General features: G+C 56.1%; 6 protein-coding genes across 6 annotated transcripts; 2 read left to right on the forward strand and 4 right to left on the reverse strand.

Moving 5' to 3' along the window:
- Window positions 1–33: 33 nt before the first annotated feature.
- Window positions 34–1,965, reverse strand: EV422DRAFT_501731 (armadillo-type protein; the record flags this gene model as incomplete). Its single annotated transcript, XM_053068217.1, has 8 exons — window positions 34–117; window positions 202–379; window positions 463–579; window positions 662–984; window positions 1,071–1,165; window positions 1,258–1,306; window positions 1,532–1,675; window positions 1,774–1,965. 8 exons carry the CDS (start codon window positions 1,963–1,965, stop codon window positions 34–36), a joined length of 1,182 nt encoding a protein of 393 aa, XP_052921056.1.
- A 483-nt stretch (window positions 1,966–2,448) lies between these two features.
- On the reverse strand, window positions 2,449–4,240 carry EV422DRAFT_547283 (kinase-like domain-containing protein). Its single transcript, XM_053071591.1, has 5 exons — window positions 4,068–4,240; window positions 3,860–3,994; window positions 3,531–3,782; window positions 2,915–3,461; window positions 2,449–2,832 (listed from the first exon to the last, which is right to left on the reverse strand). The coding sequence occupies exons 1-5, from the start codon at window positions 4,118–4,120 to the stop codon at window positions 2,659–2,661; spliced, it is 1,161 nt and encodes a 386-aa protein (XP_052921057.1). The 5' UTR covers window positions 4,121–4,240; the 3' UTR covers window positions 2,449–2,658.
- Window positions 4,241–6,127: 1,887 nt separating this feature from the next.
- EV422DRAFT_547286 (uncharacterized protein) lies at window positions 6,128–9,001 on the reverse strand. Its single transcript, XM_053071592.1, has one exon. It carries the CDS (start codon window positions 8,697–8,699, stop codon window positions 6,138–6,140), a length of 2,562 nt encoding a protein of 853 aa, XP_052921058.1. The 5' UTR covers window positions 8,700–9,001; the 3' UTR covers window positions 6,128–6,137.
- A 1,741-nt stretch (window positions 9,002–10,742) lies between these two features.
- Window positions 10,743–13,076, forward strand: EV422DRAFT_501651 (uncharacterized protein; the record flags this gene model as incomplete). The annotated part of the gene is made up of 4 exons (XM_053068207.1): window positions 10,743–11,173; window positions 11,411–11,792; window positions 11,890–12,608; window positions 12,743–13,076. The coding sequence occupies 4 exons, from the start codon at window positions 10,743–10,745 to the stop codon at window positions 13,074–13,076; spliced, it is 1,866 nt and encodes a 621-aa protein (XP_052921059.1).
- Window positions 13,077–13,427: 351 nt separating this feature from the next.
- Window positions 13,428–14,999, reverse strand: EV422DRAFT_547289 (40S ribosomal protein S2). The gene is made up of 4 exons (XM_053071593.1): window positions 14,900–14,999; window positions 14,443–14,566; window positions 13,651–14,302; window positions 13,428–13,556 (listed from the first exon to the last, which is right to left on the reverse strand). Exons 2-4 carry the CDS (start codon window positions 14,561–14,563, stop codon window positions 13,520–13,522), a joined length of 810 nt encoding a protein of 269 aa, XP_052921060.1. The 5' UTR covers window positions 14,564–14,566; window positions 14,900–14,999; the 3' UTR covers window positions 13,428–13,519.
- A 2,429-nt stretch (window positions 15,000–17,428) lies between these two features.
- On the forward strand, window positions 17,429–19,508 carry EV422DRAFT_501664 (heat shock protein 70 family; the record flags this gene model as incomplete). The annotated part of the gene is made up of 2 exons (XM_053068209.1): window positions 17,429–18,004; window positions 18,105–19,508. 2 exons carry the CDS (start codon window positions 17,429–17,431, stop codon window positions 19,506–19,508), a joined length of 1,980 nt encoding a protein of 659 aa, XP_052921061.1.
- Window positions 19,509–19,727: the final 219 nt, after the last annotated feature.

The following is a 19,727-nucleotide window of genomic DNA, read 5'->3' on the forward strand; positions in this document are numbered from 1 at the left end:
TACATCGATGTAATATGAAAAAAAAGATCGAATTTATGGGCGCCAAGTGATCACTTCAACTGCACGGCGAGCAGCTTGCGCTAGTTGTGGGTTGGGGGAATCGTACAGGGTTTGTAACTGCCATGAGACACGCCGTAAGTGTCCGTCCAACTAGACACCACCGTGCTCGTTTCGATGTGTTTCGCCGTTCAATCAACCCACCTGTTTCAAGCACTGATGCAACTGAAATCGTCCTCTGTAATCCTCCGCACAATTCGTCAGCGTCTTGACAACATTGACCAACAATGTATCACTGCGATCCCGGAGGAGGGACATGAGGATCGGGAGGGCGTCGCCGGAGCGGACGACGAGGCGTTTGGCTTCTACGTCTATTGTGATGCTATGTACCGAAGGATATGTGAGGAAACGACAAGGGCGACGACGTAACACCAGAAAAGGGCGTGAGCGTTCTTGCTACTGTACCTCATGAGGGCTGCTGCGACAGCGGCACGGACCTCCGACCTCCGATGACGAAGCAGCGGGATGAGCACCTCAATGGTGTTGTTCTCAACCGCCAGTCGTTTCCCTTGGTGGTATTCGCTGCAGCCATTGCCAAAGTCTCCTATTAGCCGACCCATCCCGATCGCACAAAGCCGGGGGTAGCTCTCACAAAGGCGCTCACCTCAAAGCCATAATACATTTCGCAACCCCCACCAGCACGTCACTCGAACACCCAACCTTCAACATCTTCGTAAAGACATTCATAGCCCCACACTCGATCGGTACGTCCGGCACATGCGGCGGCGCGCCCCGCCGGATGCAGTTGTAGCATGCCGACAGGATGGGGACCTGCACGTCCAGCGCCCGCTCGAAGGGGAGGGCGCCGATGAGCGCGGGGAGCAGGCCGGATGTGGAGAGGACGGCGGCCGCACCGGGTTGGTCGAGCGTGAGTTGGCTGAGGGTCTGGTGGATGTTGCGCCGGACGAGGTCGTCGGAGTCTGTAAACTGGGGGGTGGTTGGGGGGTGTTAGAAATGTCCGCGCCGTTTCATAGATCCTCGCTTCGATATTCCGTATATTCTTCGGCGTGGACCCTCTCCGTTTGCTTCGAAAAGAAATAGCTTACCCGACGGGATAGGATTTCCAATACATTCGCTTGCACGATGCCCGCCCGCCCCACGGCATGTCCTGTTACGACGTTCAGTCAAACTCGAGTCCCCACTCCCCACACACAAACGCAACATCATTCACTAGATACATTCAGAAAAACAAAAACCCACCAGAAATAATCTTCAAACACTCGCTCGCCTTCTGCCTCACCGTCACATCCTCACTAACCGCCACCGCCGCCGCATGCCTCTCCGCCACCTTCCTCGCCGCCGTGCGGGCCCTACTCTGCTCCCCACCATCATCCTCCTCTTCCTCATCTGCGATCACGATCGGCGTCCGCAACCTCGCCGTCTCCGCTTCCACCGACGCAACCGTCCCCGCCGTCCCCGTCCGCGCACTCGCCACCCGACTGCTCCGCGTGCTCGGCGGATCGGTGGCGGAAACGACACGCAGCAGCCGCGCGAGGATGCCGACGATGCCTTCTTCGAGCCCTTGGGAGACGTTTTCGGGGCGGTGGAAGAGGTCGGAGAGGAAGCAGAGCGATTGTTGTTTGCGGAAGAGGGGCGTGGAGGACGAGAGGCCCTCGATCTGGGGGTTCCGAGGGTTGTGTTAGACCCAAATTTCTTCTAAACACAACCTTCCCCCCGTTTTCTTAAAGGAAAACGCTAGGCGTGGGCATAACCTACAAGTTTGGGAATCCCCCGAGCACCATACGCCAAATGAAACGTCGTCGAATCCACCCCAGCCGGCACCGTGGGCGCCCGCAGCGCGGCGAGCTCGGCGCTCGTTAGCTCATCGGGTCGGTCGAACGCTGCGGACTCGGCCGTCGTGGGAGCGAATGTGAATTGCGAGGGTGTGGTGCTGGCTACAGCTGCCATGTTTTGGCACGGGAAGGGGGGGTATAGTTACGGGTGTCAGTCTCTCGATAAGGTGAACGAGGTCTTACTTGTGTAGTATGTGGAACTTGGGTTAACTGCCGTGGATTGCGACCGTCTGCAGCTTTCTATACGAAAGAATCTCTCCTTCAGGGGTTCCCTACAAGTTATGCGTATATCGCAACATGTTATGCGATGGAAACGTTCTCTACTTTCGGAGATTTCGCAATCGCAAGGAGACGCGCTGTCATAATCCCGTCAATTGGCCACTTTCTTTTCGACGCTGTTTAAACCCTGAGCCCGGTTCATACACCCTAAGCGCCTCTCATCGGCCGACGCAGGATGGTGATGTGTGCGTCTTAAAGGAGCCTTCCCCGTTCGCCTTCTAGGGACCGACATTTCGGGCCGCAAAGGATACTTACCAGCGAAGGCCGTTGGCACGCAAGCGTTCAACTTTCAAAAAGAGGACTCGCTTTTTGTGGATTGGGGGCCTCTTGTCATCGGGTGCATATGCCTTTTGAAGAATCCAGTCCGATCTATGTACAGCGAATGAGTCCACTACAAATCTATGCCGTGGCAAGCTACAGGCTGCAGGAAAGCGGGGTGGATATGACATCAAGGGCAAAAAAAAAACACGGGAAGCATCCTGCCCGCCCTTGATCATCCGCTACAACCTAAGCTAACCTCACCCCCGCTCTACAACTTCGCCCCACCAGCGCCGCTCTGATTCCCACTAAGCCGTCCCCCAGCAGCGATATCCGCGACCCGTTTCGCGCAGGGCTGAAACAGCTTGGCGACCTGGACGGCGATGGGCGAGGATGCTTGCTTGCGTCTGACGCGGGCGGCGATGCCTTGGGTGATGACCGCCAGCTGTTTGTGGGAGGGTTAGGACCGAGTAAGCCGGGCTGCGACGCAAAAAAATCCAATTGACAAACACAAAAAGCCCCCGTACCCGCAAAAACGCAAACGCAACACACGTCTCCCACTGAGGTATCGGGTACGCGCGTCCCGTCAATCTGCAATACTCCTTCACAAGCTCCTCAGCCTCCGGGATCCCGCTCAACGGCCGCCTATCATCCATCATCGCCATCTCCTCCGGAAAACCCCACCCAGCCGGCGTATAGAACGGCAGCAACAAGTTTGCCAAATCGCTCAAGGGGTGTCCCAACGTCGACAGTTCCCAATCCAGGACGCCAATCACGTTCTGTGATGTGGGGTGGAAGACGATGTTGTCGAGTTTAAAGTCACCGTGGCAGAGGGTTGTTTCGTCTTTGGGCAGGTTTTGCTCAAGCCAGTGTAAAGACGAGGTGAGGTTGTAGAGCGGGCCGACGGCGGTGTGGGTGTCCGGGTCGGTGACGAGGGCTTGGGCGGTGGTGATTTGGAGGAGGCGTTTGATTTGGCGGGGGTAGAAGGAGTGGGTGGGCCCGTAGTTTGCGAGGCCGACCGTGGCAAAGGGGACTTTGTGGAGGCGGGCGAGCGTGTCGACGGTGTTGAAGTAACTGTGGAATATCACCTTTCGCATGAGCACCTGAGGCCCCTCTTTCCCAAAAACACAATAGAAAACTCACTAAGCCCTCCTATCCGCCTCCCCCACGCTCCTCAACCGATTATCCGAAAAGATCCTCCCCTCCAAAAACTGCATCACATAGAACGGCGTCCCCAGCACATCATTGTCCTCGCACAGAACATGGACTTTCGGCACCGGCACGTTGGTGTTGCGCGCCAGAGCGTCCAGGACGCGGAACTCGCGTTCGACGGCGTGCGCGGTTTGCGAGATGAGTTTGCCGGGGGGCTTTTTGCGGAGGACGTAGCGTCGGCCTCTGTGGTAAATCGTTGTATGGACGTTGTCAGCGTCAGTCGGTAAGTGTGAATATCACGGGCAGTTTTTCACACATACGCGCCATCCTTCAGAAAATAAGTCGGGTTGCTCTGTCCAAGCTTGAACTGCTTGATTTCCAGAGGCGCCTGGAAGGGGACGGCGTTGCTGTTGGCTTTGAGGTATGCTTCCAGTTTACCGGTGTCGAGCTGCATGCTGAGAGGGGGAGAAATGGAACGCAAGGTGAGTTTTGGCGGACTCCCGCACTGGACACGCGCTGTGAACGTACCCCTCGCGGACGGCAGAAGTCTCTTGACCGCCGGGGTTTGAAGGAGAGGCCATTGCTGGGGGAAAGAAGCGGGTGTGCTGATGGAAGGGGGCTGGCGACGTGCAGAGACGGTGGGTTATTCTGTCTGTTTATGTCTGACTCCGTGCGAAGGCTGTGAGACGGCGGAGGCGCGTGTGGTCCGTCTCGCACGCGCACTCCCATTTGAGGCCCATTTATCATTTATCCCTGGAAGGAGCGGACTCCCACCCGCCGCAACCACACACAATCGGTGCACAGAAACATATGAGGTTATTGCCATGTGTCGGAAAGAATCAAGATACAAATCAGAGTGAATATGAGTGCGCCAGACAGGATATACAGCCAGGGAACATAAACCTGTAACCCCCGCCGAGCAAGTCAGTGTCTGCTGGCGCGTGCGTGACTCATCATCACCGACTCGGCTTGCACCGTGTCTCAGATCTGAAAGCCATCCCCGCTTTTTCAATGCAGCGACTCATCATCCTTGCTCAACGGGGGGCTAGCTACTCCTAATACCTAGTTATGCCTCCGTCAGCCGCAATCACACTGGCCATCCTCGACGGCATGGAATTCACCAGATTATCAAGATGTCGTTCCATGGTCGGCCACAACTGCTGAACAATCGTATCCAGTGTTGCCGCCGTCGGATTGGCCTTTGAGACCTCTCGCTTGATGACTGACCACAGATTTTTGATAGGATTGAGGTCCGGGCTCTGCGCAGGCCAGGGCATAACCTCAATCCCATGTTCCTCAAAAACCTGTCGCGTCTCAACCGACGTGTGAATGGGAGCATTGTCCTGCATGAACAATGGATTAGGAATAAAGAGCTCAAGGTTCTGCCACATGGGCAAGAAGTGAGTAGTAAGATGTTGGACATAAGCAGTGGAATTGAGGCCAGTGCGATTTTGACCCTCACCCTGAACACGGTGCATCTGCGCCATTGGACCTACTGCGTTTCCAATAAATGCTCCCCAAAACATGAATGTTTTGCGGCCACTCCTTCGAGTCCCTGTAACACAATCAGGATGAAGACGTTCAGTTCGAAGACGCCAGCATCGCATTTTGGGCACCCAACCAATCTCAAATGACGTCTCATCCGTCCAAACCACGCGGGACCAGTCCTGTGCTGTCCAATGCTGTCGTTCAAGCGCAAATGCAAGCCGTGCAGCCCGGTGCTGTGCAGTCAGGAAAGGTTTGCGAATTTTGAAACGGGATGTCAGGTGCAGATATCGGTGAAGGTAACGACGCACGGTCTTCCAGTGTGCCTGAACACCTGGAAGGGTGGTGAAGTTGGAAGTAATTTCCTTCAGTGTTTTCTCTCGAGTCTCACTGGACGCAACAACAAGAAGGCGAAAGGCCTCCAACTCCTCATCTGAAGGTTGATACTTAGCTGGTCTCCCCGGCGGCTTCTTGGATTGATAGGAGGCAGGGTCATCAGCAATGTCGTTTGCAAACCTCCGTACGGTGTTCTTGAAGGTGCTCAAACAGACTCCCTGGTCTCTGGCTATCTTTCCTTTGTTTTTCCCTGCCCTGTGGAGCGCAACTATGGCTGCCCTCTTCTGTGGAGTGAGAGGTTTGCCCATTTCCGTCGTTGTTGTTGTGAAGATTCCAATCTCGCCATTGCCATCGCCATTCTGGCCTGACCTGGCCTGGCATGCCGCTGGCCAGGCTGGCCCGCTGCACGGCGCGTCTCTTGTGACACGGACACTGAATTCCATTAAGAGGTGGGTATAGCTTTATGTTCCCTGGCTGTACCTGGCTATGTAAGTACGAACGAAAATGGGGGGGAGGGGGGTGACACTTCCCCCCAGTTCGGCAGGTGTGCACCAACCCGACGAAAGCCATCATCCACCCACACCACCCCCATTCCCACTCCTCGTTTCCCCCCCATCCCCACCCCCTTAGCCCACACCTCTGCAAAATCCGCTATAGACGGCGCGCTATGCTGCTGCTGCTGCTGCTGCTGCTGCTGCTGCTGCTGCGATACCCCACCGCTCGCACCTCTGCCGCCATCACCACCCCCAGCCTCCCCACTCCCACCACCCCGTCCCCTTACAACCCCCCACGCGCCGGACTAATCCGTAAAGTCCGGTCGTTATCCCCATGATGCATATTAAGCAACGCCGCGTGGATCTCCTGGTGGATGCGGTTGGTTGGGTCTCCCGTTGCGTTGTTGTGGTTGTGATGAGCTTGTGGTGGCGGGTGGTTCCTGCTCTCGAACGCTTCTTGGAGGAACTTCGCCCCTGTCCCGGCCCGCGATGTCGGGGCGCTGGAACTTAGCGTCGTATACATGCCTACACCGTCCCCGTCTTCGTTCAGATGGCCCATCCCGGCCGGATCGTCAAAGAAGGCGTCGAAGGGGAGGTGCGTGTCGTGGGGGGTAGGCGTGTCTCCGTAAGTGTTGCCGTCGCCCGTTGGGCGGAACAGAACGGGGATGGCGCTTGCCGGTCGGGGTGGGAACTGGGAGCTGCTACCGGCGCGGACGGTAAACTCGTTATCAAAGTCGGTGAGTTCCGCAAGCACGTCCTGTGGTGTCACGGGGCGGGAAGTATGTTGCTGCTGCTGCTGTCGATGGAGGAACTGGGTCTGAAAAGGGGATGTGTCCTGGGTGACGAAGATGTGCGGGGTGTTGGTGTTGGCTGGTGGATCGGTCGTGGAGGAGGAAGGTCGCGGTAGGGATGTGGCGGAGTAGTAGCCTCCGTCATCGCCTATCCCGTTGGCGAACAGGTCCGTCACAAACTCGCCAGCTACAGACTGCTCTTGCTGCTGCTGCTGCTGCTGCTGGCTGAGATCGGAGTAATCCGGACCGCCAGGCGGGAAAAATAGCGCACTGTCCTCATCGGCCTGCGAGATGGACAGGAGGGGGATGGCTGGGCCATCTGGGAGGCCATACCCGTACGGCTGCTGCCCCTGCAACGAACTGCCTGCGAATTGTTGCTGGTTCGCATTGTCGAAATTGCCATTGTCGAAGCCCGTGAAGTACGGGGAGGCAGGGGCTATCCTGGTCCCACCACCAGCGCCAACCAACCCAAACATCTCCGCATCGCTCGTTGGCCCATTGGACGGCGATGCCGCAAAGAAACTGTCCAGATCGCCATTCGCGTTGCCAAAGAAGTCGGTTCCGGTCGCATACGACGGGTTGTTCAGGTCCGGGGTTTGCGGGAGAGGATACTGGTCCCCCACGGCTCCAGTCGAATACTGCGGGAGGGAGATTTCTTCCAGGAATCTGGATAAGAGGTGCACGTCGACGGGATTATACCCCTCCACGGTACCGTTGCCCGCGTTGGCGGCTGCCGCTGCGGCGGCTTGGTTGTAGGACTCGGTAGTATGAATCGAGGCGAGTTCGTCGAATGCGGAGAGCTCGGAGTGCGTGTCACCGCCGACGGAGGAGCTGGAATAGATGGAGTGGAATGAGGAAGAGGAGTTCGTGCGGTATTGCATGAAGCTAAACGGATCCACTTGTTGTTGTCCCATGTCTCCAGGGCTGAAGTGGCCTTCGCTTTGATGTTCCGAGATCGAGAAGCTGGTGTTGCCAAAGGAATGCGCGGTAACGTAAGAAGATGAGATGTCGACGCCGTTCATGTCGTTGTTTTGTGAAGGAACAGGCACCCCTTGTGGTGTGCCGTTGGTGTCAGGCGACAACGCTGGCGATCCTCTCGGAGAAGCCGAACCTGGTTTGATAGGCTCGGTCGATCTCCGACGCAACGCCGCCGAACCACCCGGTACCCGTGCAGGCGATGTTGCAGCGCGACGGGGTGGTCGTCCAACGGAGCCCGATTTCGAAGTCCTCCTCCCCAAGCTCCTCGTCGCCGGCGGCGCGTCCAAGAATTGCCCAACTCCCCCCTCATCCCCCACGGCGCCCGCGTTCCCATGCCCCGTCTTCGCATAATGCTTCTTCAGATCATGCGGCCATTTGAACGATTTCGCACACGTCACGCACGGGTTCGCTTTGAGCGGAACATGCGACCGCAGATGGGAGGTGATATGATCTCGTTTCGTGAACGCCTGGTCTTGCACAGCGTGCGTGCAGTTCAAAACCCGACACTGCAACGTCAGATTTCCCGTAGTCTTCCTCCCAACGTGGTCCTCTGTCAAGTGCGAGTACAGCAGCTCTGGATCTGTGAACGGTCTAGAACACAGAGACTCGTCTTCCAACCTCCATAGACATCTCAGCGGCGCCGCTCGTTGCGGGTAGGGATTCGAGCGGACGCTAGACGTATCCGAGATGTGATCCGACACAAAAGACGGCGTCCGTTTGAGGGAATGCTGTGATGGGTGATGGCTGCCGTTCGAAAGTGCGGCGGACGGCGATCGAGGTGGTCGCGGCAACGACCGGTAGGGAACAGCCCCATTCTGAGGCTCCGCTCCAGGCGAATCGCTCCCAGCGAGATGCTGATATCCGCCTACGCTGTACATGGCAGCGTCGAAAGAAAGGCGGCGGGCCTCTCCCCCGAGTTGTGCTGCTGTGTCGGCGGGAAACAAGAGCGAAGTGTCAAAGTAGTCACCGCTTTCGATAGTGTCCGTCGGTGAGGTGTAAATCGAGCTGTCACCCGCAATATCGGGAACTGGATAGGGTGACTCCTCCATGTTATATTGTTGTTCGAAAGTCGCCATGGTCGAGGCTCGTAACCTTCACCAGTAGTGATACAAAGGGCTTCGGGCAGAATTGTGGGTGTGAAAATGGGCCCGACAGCAGGGTTCGCGTTGTTCTCTTCACAACGGAGGAGAAACCGGAGAGGACGCAGGGGAGTGGGCTATTGCTAGGAGGAGGAGACGGCAATGGCCTGCATGCCGATATGGTATGTGTGTGTGTAAGTGTATGTATGTGGAGTGTTTGTTCTGAGAGTCGTCTTTCTGGTAAGGATGATAAAGGCGATGTGGACATGGACCGACAAGAGCCTCGTCCATTTTATCGCGCGCTTTCCTTCCCCCCCCCCCCCCCCCCCCCTTGCACATCCCTCTTCTCCCCTCTCTCCCTCACCCACTGTCCACACCTGCTGTACTCCGACTCTACTCGCAGCCTCTCCCATACATCCATCGCACATGACAGAGAGGTGCACGCAAGATACTGGGCATTTTGGCAGCGGTCAGTGTGGATCAAGGGCGGGTGGTTGTGGACATGCACGCCCGGCCGTTCATTTGGCTATTTTCCACATATGATATCCAAGTCCCGCCGGTAGTAATCACCCGCCCGACTCACCCTAAAAGCTTACTCTACCGTCTTCGCCATGCGCGCGTGCGTAGGGTATGCGGCAGAGCAGAAGGGATGATATGAAAGCGGAAAACTGAAGTGAGCTTTTGGGTCGTCGTTGTTGGGAGGCTTTTGGAGCACCTTGGCGGGTGTGGAATTGACAGCGGCCGCAGGTGCGTGAATCATGCGTGTTCCATCATCGTCCTCCACTTCGTTCCATGTTGGCCGCCCGCCGCCTTTCCGTCTCGTAAGCCCGGACTCTGCTCTCGTAAGCATCCAGTGGCTTGGCAAACGTCCGCTGCGCCACGCGACTTCCTGCTGGAGAATGCCTTCAAAAGCAACACAGCAAAGCGTTCATTCCCCAAAACAGAGAAGCACCCATCGGTGGAAACTACTTGGGCTCGTCTGTCTGGCCACACTCTGAGGCGGCCTCGCTAGCCATCTCATACACGCAGGGTCTCCCTTCTCTTTCAACGTTGGCGGTTGGAGGATTCTGTCACACGGACTTTTCCGTCGGGAACAATCTGCAGCGGAGCCCGTCTCCAAGCGAACCCCACCCGACCGAAAAACCCTGTTTGGCATGTTTCCCACCCCGCCCTGTCGTGTCTCCATCGAATGAAGTCGTTGGAAAACAAAATGGAATGGGACCAAAGCATATGGAGAGAACCCCAATGATGCCTGCTTTCATATATGTTAGACTTCTGAACACATTATGTGGATAGCTTTTTTCAAAGTTCCTGAGGGGTTCGATCCATGCTTGCTGTCTCTAATTTTCTAATTCCGGCGTATGTCGATATGTACATACGGGGACATTAAGACGGACTTACCGAGCGAGTGAATAGCGGAGTTTGATCCTGTCAAAAGCATTGTTGTGCAGCGTCCACCATAAGGAATAAGCTTTGAAGCTTATTCCCTCCCCTTACCGGCGGGACCTTCACAACCCTGTCCTTAGGAACTGCTAAGCACCGCCGTCAACATGAAAACCAGCCTATAATGCGTCGGACTTAACTGTATTGCGTTTGGCACGTCTCAAAGCCAACAGTGCTCTGTTTACTTGTTGTAAGGACTACGGCTTTTGGCTGAGTTGTAGCCAGCGTATACCATATATCGAAACACACGAGTAAGAGGATCGCCTCCTCAAAAAACGACCTGAACGACGTTAGGAGAGCTGCTCTTTGGAAAGCCTATACATGACACCGGGGTGAACCCACTTCGGACGGCTTTTCGCGACAACGTTACGCTGTAGTTTGGGAGTTTTGGCTTGATCTGTTATCGATCGTACCTCATTGGAGACGTCTACGAGAATCCCTTCTGCATCAGGGGACACACCCGGAACTCAGCTCAATCTACCGAAAGCCGATACCGACACACACCCACATACACACCAACTCACCATGTCCAAAGCCGACGAACCCAGCGGCAGCGGCGGCCTCGGCTTCGCCCGCAACCTCGGCCGGCGCATGAGCATGGCCTCCTCCTTCTCCAAAGCCAACTCCAAACTCCGCAAAACCTTCTCCTCCGCCATCCTCTCCCCCCCGCGCGAAACGCACCAAAAAATCGCCCGCAAGCAAAAATCCTACTACGAGCGCCTCACCTACTTCCTCGACATCCTCGTCGCCGACGACGAGCCCGACACCATGCTCGTGCCCGCCGGCTCCATCATGCAGCACGTCAAATACGGGAAAAATGATCGGTGGAGGGTTATCAAGGATGAGAATGGGGTGTTGCCGGCGTATTTGGTGGATCATCGGCCGAAGGACCCGGATTATGTCGTGCCGGTGGAGGATGCGGGGATTTTCCCGATATTTGATCTGACGAGTAATTTTTTGAAGCGGTGGGATATGTTGTCGTTGATTTTGTTGCTGTTTACGGCTTCGGTGACGCCATTTGAGACTGCGTGAGTATGGGTAGTTACATTCTTGTTGTGGCGGGTGGAAGGGGAGGACTTTGGACGGATGGACGGGCGGGGCGGGCGGCCGGGCTTGCTTGGTGGACGGAGTGACGGGCTGGGCAATCCAGGCGGGATGAGGGCCAGCTTCCGCCCGTGCGGTGCAACTCCCTGCAAACGAGGGCTGCCCTGGCTATGAGACCCATCTCCCACCACACACTAACACCCAACCCTCTTCCCCCCCAGCTTCATCCACAACGACACTGGCATCGACCTCCTCTGGCTCATCAACCGCTGCGTCGACATCGTCTTCTTCCTCGACATGTTCGTGCAAATCCGAACCCCTTACCGCGACCAACAAACCGGCCGTCTCGTCCGCGACGGCAAAGCCATCTTGAGCCGATACGTCAAGTCCTGGTTCCTCATCGACCTGTTGTCCATCATACCCTTTGAGATGATCAACCAGAGCAGTGGGAGCAATAGCAAGAATTTAAGCCAGTTGAGGCTGTTGAGGTTTTTGAGGCTGGCGAGGCTATTGAAGCTGTTGAGGGTGTTGAGGGCGAGTCGGAAGTTGAAGCAGTGGAGGGTGTATATAAATTTGAGATATGCTACGCTCAAGTTGGTTCAGGTGGGTTGTGGGGCAGATGCAGAGATTTGGGAGAGCCAGACGTTGGCCATTGGCGATCATCAACGGGCAAATTGCTCACCATTTTCTTTTTTTCTAGTTCTCCGTGATCATCCTCTTCATGATCCACTGGATAGCCTGCGGCTACCGCCTCGCCGAAGACCCAAACGACCCCTCCGACCCACAAGGCTGGCTCTCCAACTACGCCAACTACCGCAACGTCAACATAACCTCCCTCGGCATAATGGAACCCTACATCCTCGCCCTCTACTGGGCCTCCTCAACAATAACCCTCGTCGGGCCCTCCTTCGACCAAATCGCCCCCACAACAGTCCGCGAAACAGGCTACTCCCTCTTCGCCAACTTCGTCGCCTACTTCCTCGCCCTGTACCTCATCTCCTCGCTCACGAACGTCCTCTCCGTCGCCAACCGCCTCGAAACCGAACACGATCTGCGGGTCGACAACTACCTCGAGATGTTCCAGCGTCTCAAACTCGACCCGCGCCTGAAAGTAAAAGTCCACCAGTACCTCTCCGACCACTACGCCGCCGCCGCCACCCAGGCTTACACGAACCTCCTCGGCGAGCTGCCCGCCCAGCTGCACGGGTTCATCACGATGGAGATCTTCGTCGACTTCATCGCTCGCGTGCCCTACCTGGAACCCTTCATCGACCGCGAGCCAAACCTGACCCATGAGATCTGCAGAGGCGTGTTGATCCAGACCATCCCGGCCAACGCACATGTGTTCACTGAGGGGTATCAGGGGATATATTTCTTGGAGCATGGGATTGTGGCGATCGATGGGCGGGTCTATCCCAGGTGAGCCGACGGAGGGGTTGTCATTTTTCTTCTGCTTTTGGGGGGTGGCCCGTCAGTTTGCTGTCGTTTTATGGGATCCCCCCAAACGCCTCCCCCCCACCCCCTTGCTCACCTCACACTTCCGATTATGACAGCGGCTCGGTGTTCGGCCGCACCTGCCTCCGCGCCTTCCCCAAACGCAACGAATGCCGCGCGCTCACAAACGTCACCATCCACTACCTCCCGCTCACCGTCCTGCGCTCCGCGCTGTCCAAGTACCCCAAGATCATGTACTACGCCAAACGCTGGACCGTGTGGCAGTTGCTCAGGCGGTACGTGTTTACGTACACCACGCTGTATTATACGGCGGCCAAGAGGGGCGCGAGGATGGTGCCGCCGTTGACGAGCATGAGGCCGGGGTTGAGGGAGGGGGAGTATGATGATATTGATTTGGCGGTTTTGGAGCATATTAATGAGTTTGGGTACTGAGGATGCGAAGGGATGGGAAGCTTTTGGGGGGTTGCATTGAGAAATGCATGTGGTTGTGGCTAGGACACAAAACAAACTTTTTTCCCCTCCCGTTTTTTGGACATACGGAACATCAACCTGTAAAACTGTAGCTGATTGTTGAAATTTACTTCTTGTTTTCTTTGGTTGTTCCCATTCTCCAATCGCCGTATGGAGAAGGACCGTCCCGCGTTTTCAACGTTCCCTTCGCTGTTCTGTTGGGTCGACCTTGATCATGGTCCGGATTGACGGATGACTCCTGCAACATTCCCTTCTCGAAACCCTCCGCCACCGTCCAATAGATTTCACAAGCAACACAGGTTGAACAAACGTATTTCGGCGGTTTTTGATACTTTTGATTTTCAGTAAAATAACCGACGGCCGATTGCCATCAAAATACAGGATGAAGCCTTATCCATATACATTTACTGGCGCTTGCCGGTCTTAGCGAGCCAGTCAGACCTAAATATTGAGAAGAGAGACAGAGACGGTTGATGAGGATCCATGTCCGGACGATAAGCCTAATGTGCATAGGGAAAGTGTCGGGCAAACTCACCATTCCTGGTAGGGGCTCTTGGAGAAGGTAGTCTCAGCCCAGAGGTCCGGGGTGAGGAAACCGTAGGTGTTTCCAATAGCCTGGAAGGTAGCCTTGACAAAGTTTCCGAGGGTTTTGGTGGAACCCCTGGAGGTGGTGTAACAGTCTTGGATACCAGCGAGCTGCAACAACTTCTTGGGGACAGGAGCGGCAACGAGGCCGGTACCACGGGGGGCCGGGACCAAACGGGCGAGGACGGAACCGCATTTGCCGGTGACCTTGGCCGGGACGGTGTGGGGCTCACCGAGAATGGTTCCCCAATAACCGCGACGGACGGGGATGACGCTGAGCTTGGCGAGGATGATGGCACCACGGATGGCGGTGGCGACTTCCTTGGAGCACTTGACACCAAGACCGACGTGGCCGTTGAAGTCTCCGATGACGACGAAGGCCTTGAAACGGGTGCGCTGACCGGCGCGGGTCTGCTTCTGGACGGGCATAATCTTCATGACCTCATCCTTCAGCTTGGGGAGGAAGAAATCCACAATCTGGAATTCCTTGATGGGCAAAGAGAAGAGATAGATCTCCTCGATGGACTTGATCTTGCCGTCCTTTACGAGACGACCGAGCTTGGTGACGGGAACCCATTCCTTGGCTCCGTCATCCTTGCGGCCTGAGAGACGTAACCGGAAAAAAAGAACCCAGAAAATCAGAACTCCTGTTTCTCTTGCGGCTTCTGTCCCGCTGCCCGCCAACAGTCGCCGCCATTGCCCTACGCCGCAAACCGACCAACTAGATCTGTTGCCTACTCACCTCCGCGCCTTCCGCGACCACGGTCACCACGACGTCCGCGCCTGTCGCCTCCACGACCACCGCGGTCTCCGCGACCAAATCCACCACGTCCACGACCTTCGGCCGATACAGCGTCAGCCATTTGCTATTCGAGGAGTCGCAGTCGATGGAGGAGAAGAGGAAAGAAGAGAAAAAAAGAACGGAAAGGATTTAGCACATTTCCGAATGCCCCAGTCCTGTCCGATGATGTCCTTCCTTCCGCATTTCGACTCTCCATTCCGACGACGGGAACCTCCACTGCTGCTCCCAATCGTGGCTATCGTCCCTCTGTAGTCCTGCTGTCCCTCTCCTATATGAACATTTCGTCCCATTTTCCTGTTTTCGTCGGCGCTATATGAGTCACCCCGGTCGTCCCGTCCATCGATCCATCGCTCCCACCATCCATCCATCCATCCATCGGTAGCAAGCAAGCACACACCAAACTCAACGTGCTGTGTCGGGTGTTCCTGAGGGTAGGTGAGAGTGTGGTAGGAGTGTTTGAGAGAGTCCACTTACAAGGATGTTGGAAAGTTATTAATATGCCAGTTGGCTGAAGGTGTTAAGTGAGATCATGCGAGTTGCGAGCGAAAGTGAGGCCCGTCCAGCCCGAGGTCTTTGCCAGCGGGCCCAGCCAGCCAGCCAGCCAGCGAGGGGGGGAGAGCGCCTGGGACTGCGGCCAAATTTGATTCGATACCAGCCACCCAATCTAACCCGTGTCGTCATCTATCATCAGGCCCCGCCTTTGAGATCACTTCTTCCAATCACTTCCCAAGGTGCCGGCTCTAATTCGTCCTTACAATCCGCGTTGGCAAGTCACGTGATGTGCGTTCATGTCCGAGAGAAGTTTTGCATTTCGTCCGAACGGCGTTTTCAACTTCTCTCGGAGGAACTTAAACCCGATTCGTATAGCGAGCGGAGGGAGGATGATCATTACGACAACGATACGGCGGCCGTGGAGTGGAGCCATCCGAGCAAGGATACCCGAGTTGCGCCCCCCTACCCACCAGACTCCGCCAGATGGCGCACGGATCACCACCCGTCGCTACTACCGATTGGATGGAGTGGGGCCAGACGATGAGCTCGACGTATGCTCATCCGATGACGAGAGCACACACGGAAAGGACGGTCCGGTATAACTAATGGAACGATCTACCATGGTGCTACCTCATTACCTCATCCACAAGAAAGACGCCGCTTTCTCGAGCGTACTCCCCCGAGCTGTCGATGGCATGCAGCTAATCACGCGGAGACCGACGCTTTTCGCAACGTCGGTCCACCGAGGTGGCCTGTGCTGGCAGGCCCTCGAGCTAAGAAGCGCCACCGTACCATCAACGTCGGTGGCCATTTTCGATGCCATCCAAATGGATGAGCTCTTAATAAGCGTTTTCCTCGGCACCCAGGAGCAGGCGAAAGCTCGGGCGGCTTAGGCATCGACATCATATGCGTATCCGATGAGTTCTCCCAGAAGAAGCTCTTCTTCACGGGCGTCTCCTCGCGCGCGTGAGACCTTTGTCGCGTCTCTCCTTCGATCGAGGCTTCCGGACGAGGAGCCAACCACCATGCCAGTGCTTATCCTCGTCAAGCGCTACCACACCCTTCAGCGTCTATCCTTCAGCGTGTCAGTCGCCACTGTCCCACACTTCGAATTCGATCCCAGTTGGGTGCTCCAGATGTTGGTGCACTCTGTACCGGCACCAGAATATCTGAACGTCGCACCGCATTTGCAGTGGTGCATCAACTGCAAAACGAGGCAACGATCCCGGGCGAGGTGGCGGAAACGGAGACCGCCAGGTTCGATCTTTGCGAGTCCGTTCTTGTCCAGATCTCTCTGCTTGCTTACGTGACACGCGCTGCTGCGTATTCCGACATGAAGGTGTCGGATTTGGACGGGACGACGTGGGGCACAAAAGCGAACAAGAAACTGACGAAAGGTCCAAGCCACGTTCCACCACATCCACCTCGCCGCCACAGGCTATTCAAACCACCGCATGCTCTCATCATCGCGATGGGAGCGATTGCTGACCTACCCCGTGTGGCCTGCGATGCTCTGGGAATGGCTGGAAATCCTAAGACGTATTTGGGGATGGGAGTGAGTACACGATGAAGGGGCAGTGTTTAGTTGGTCTGTGGTTGAGGGCGATGGGGTCGGAGGGTGGTGGTGCCAAGGGCATCCAAGTACAGCTAGTTTTCCGAGGAGCGAACATCGATGGCCCGCTATACTTCACCCTACCCCGAGCAATCGAGTTCGCATACCGGTGCGTCCACTTGACAAGTGGTGATTTGGAAAAGCTAACGGACATGGAACCGTAAGCTGCGTGAGGAGCAAGGCAAAAGGTGGGACAGGCTCCTCGGCGTGGACGAGTAGGAGGAGTTCGAAGAATCGCGCCTACGCCGTCTGATCCGCGCAACCATCCTTTGCCGGGTCAGCGAGGTCGCGGCGCCGGACACCCCAACCTCTAGCAACTAGACTTTTTCCGTAGTTCATTTATGTGTTTCTCCTGTGCTCTTTGCACTCGGTTCGCATGCTCGTACGTACGTAGGTTTCCCAGTCGCAGGAATCAAAGTGGGTTGATTTCGTAATCTCGGAGATTTTATGATTTGCGACGCCGTGGCAACGCGATCACGTGGGCGGCTTAAAATGCATTTCGGAAAAACCAACGGAGATTGACGGGATGGATGGATGGAAGAAGCACACGTCCAGGACTCCTAAGGACAGTCGAAAGCGTGGTTTTCTTCCGAGGGGTTCCATTTAGCTCTCTTGTGCTTCCACCGCTTATAAGGCTCGTCCCATCCCCACCCGCATCCTTGTTCCCTCGAGCATCGCCCGCACCCCCTCACAACCACCCCCCCGCCCCTCTTGCAACCTACGCTCTTACATAAAGGCGTTCGCTGCTGCTAGATCTCCCGTCAACCAACACACACATCCAACAGCATGATCGGATTATTACGCGCATCTAGGCCTCTCGGCATGAGGTCGGCATCTGCCCACCTCTCTCGCCAGGCTTTCGCCGCACCCGCCTTCGTTCGCTTCGCCAGCGACAAGGTCACCGGATCGGTCATCGGTATCGACTTGGGAACAACAAACTCCTGTGTGGCCGTCATGGACGGAAAGACGCCCCGTGTTATCGAGAACGCCGAAGGTGGTCGTACAACGCCGTCCGTCGTTGCTTTCTCAAAGGACGGTGAGCTCCTGGTCGGAACCCCCGCCAAGCGTCAGGCCGTCGTCAACCCCGAAAACACCCTCTTTGCCACCAAGCGTCTGATCGGAAGGAAGTTCGACGACGCCGAGGTGCAAAAAGACATCCACACGGTCTCTTACAAGATCGTGAAGCACAGTAACGGTGACGCCTGGGTTGAGGCGCGCGGAAAGAGGTACTCCCCAGCGCAGATCGGAGCTTTCATTCTGCAAAACTTGAAGGAGACTGCCCAGAACTTCTTGGGCAAGCCCGCTCAGCACGCCGTCGTTACCGTTCCGGCTTACTTCAACGACGCTCAGCGTCAAGCGACCAAGGACGCTGGACAGATTGCTGGTCTTGATGTCAAGGTGAGTAGTTGTCTTCTCCTTCCGTATCCAATTGGGCAATCCGCTTTGAAAGTCGTTCGACTTTGTGACGGTTTTTAATCGCGTTCTTCACATTTTTTAGCGTGTGATCAACGAGCCAACCGCCGCTGCTCTTGCCTACGGTCTGGAAAAGGCCGGAGACAAGGTTGTCGCCGTCTACGATTTGGGAGGTGGTACATTTGATATCTCTATTTTGGAACTCCAGCAAGGAGTGTTTGAGGTCAAGTCCACCAATGGTGACACGCACTTGGGAGGAGAGGACTTTGACAACACCATGGTCAAGTACATCGCCGCCGAATTCAAGAAACAGGAAGGCCTTGACGTCACAAAGGACCGCATGGCTCTGCAGCGTATTCGTGAAGCCGCCGAGAAGGCAAAGATCGAGCTGTCCGCCACCCTCCAAACCGACATCAACCTCCCCTACATCACTATGGACGCCTCGGGTCCCAAGCACATCAACATGAAGCTGTCCCGTGCTCAGTTTGAGTCCCTGACAAAGTCCCTCATCGACCGCACCATCGACCCCTGCAAGAAGGCACTTAAGGACGCTGGCGTTTCCCCCAACGAGATCAACGAGGTCCTCCTTGTCGGTGGTATGTCCCGTATGCCCAAGGTGCAGGAGACCGTCAAGTCCCTGTTCGGACGGGAGCCCTCCAAGGCTGTCAACCCGGATGAGGCCGTCGCAATGGGAGCTGCCATCCAGGGTGGTGTCCTCTCTGGAGCCGTTGACCAGCTGTTGCTTTTGGACGTCACTCCATTGTCTCTCGGTATCGAGACCCTCGGTGGTGTCTTCACCCGTCTCATTGGCCGTAACACCACCATCCCCACCAAGAAGTCGCAGGTCTTCTCCACCGCTGCCGATGGCCAAACACAGGTCGAGATTAAGGTTTTCCAGGGAGAGCGTGAGCTCGTGAAGGACAACAAGCTCCTCGGACAGTTCAACTTGGTCGGTATCCCACCATCTCCCCGTGGTGTTCCTCAAATCGAGGTTACCTTCGACATTGACGCCGACGGTATCGTGAACGTCTCTGCCCGCGACAAGGCCACCGGAAAGGACCAGTCTCTGACCATCGCCGCCTCCTCTGGTCTGTCTGACGCCGAAATCGAGAAGATGATCAACCAAGCCGAGCAATTCGCCGAGACCGACAAGAAGCGCAAGGAGGTCATCGAGGCCACCAACCACGCTGAATCCATTATCAACGACACCGAGAAGGCCATGACTGAGTTCAAGGACCAGCTCGACAAGGCCGAGGTCGACAAGATCAAGTCCCAGATCGCTGAATTGAGGGAGATGCTCGCCAAGGGCCCTGAGGAGAACGCGCCCGAGACGATCAAGGAGAAGTACGGAGAACTCCAGCAGGCTTCCCTGAAGCTGTTCGAGCTGATGTACAAGTCGAAGACAGCCCAGCAGGGATCGTCTGACGCCGGCAAGGCCCAGGATGCCGAGTACAAGGACGTCGACGGCGACAAGAACAAGTCCTCCTAAACACTCACCTCCGACCTCGCTCAACCATCCCGCCATCCCTCTCGTTCTCTAGACCAGCCAATGTAGTCAGTATGGCCAAGCTAGATTCACGCCACCCCTCCTCATCCCCCCATCACCCACATCTGGTTCAGAGAACCAGACGTGCATAACATATCCGTAGGAGTAGTAGTTAGAGAGCGATGCATATGGTATCGCACACCCACACGCCGCGCAACATGC

This window comes from Fimicolochytrium jonesii (genome assembly GCF_025526975.1).
Source record: "Fimicolochytrium jonesii strain JEL569 chromosome Unknown EV422scaffold_41, whole genome shotgun sequence".
Taxonomy (NCBI): Eukaryota; Fungi; Chytridiomycota; class Chytridiomycetes; order Spizellomycetales; family Powellomycetaceae; genus Fimicolochytrium; species Fimicolochytrium jonesii.

Bases quoted from the DNA above. Each gene is read 5' to 3' on its own strand.
- EV422DRAFT_547283 (XM_053071591.1), bottom strand. From the start codon at position 4,120: ATGGCCTCTCCTTCAAACCCCGGCGGTCAAGAGACTTCTGCCGTCCGC. The intron at 3,995-4,067 runs GTACGTTCACAG...TCCCCCTCTCAG, and splicing joins ACTTCTGCCGTCCGCGAGGG to CATGCAGCTCGACACCGGTA. The intron at 3,462-3,530 runs GTGAGTTTTCTA...GATATTCCACAG, and splicing joins GAGGCGGATAGGAGGGCTTA to TTACTTCAACACCGTCGACA.
- EV422DRAFT_547286 (XM_053071592.1), bottom strand. From the start codon at position 8,699: ATGGCGACTTTCGAACAACAATATAACATGGAGGAGTCACCCTATCCA.
- EV422DRAFT_547289 (XM_053071593.1), bottom strand. From the start codon at position 14,563: ATGGCTGACGCTGTATCGGCCGAAGGTCGTGGACGTGGTGGATTTGGT. The intron at 14,303-14,442 runs GTGAGTAGGCAA...TACGTCTCTCAG, and splicing joins TGGTCGCGGAAGGCGCGGAG to GCCGCAAGGATGACGGAGCC. The intron at 13,557-13,650 runs GTGAGTTTGCCC...CTCAATATTTAG, and splicing joins AAGAGCCCCTACCAGGAATG to GTCTGACTGGCTCGCTAAGA.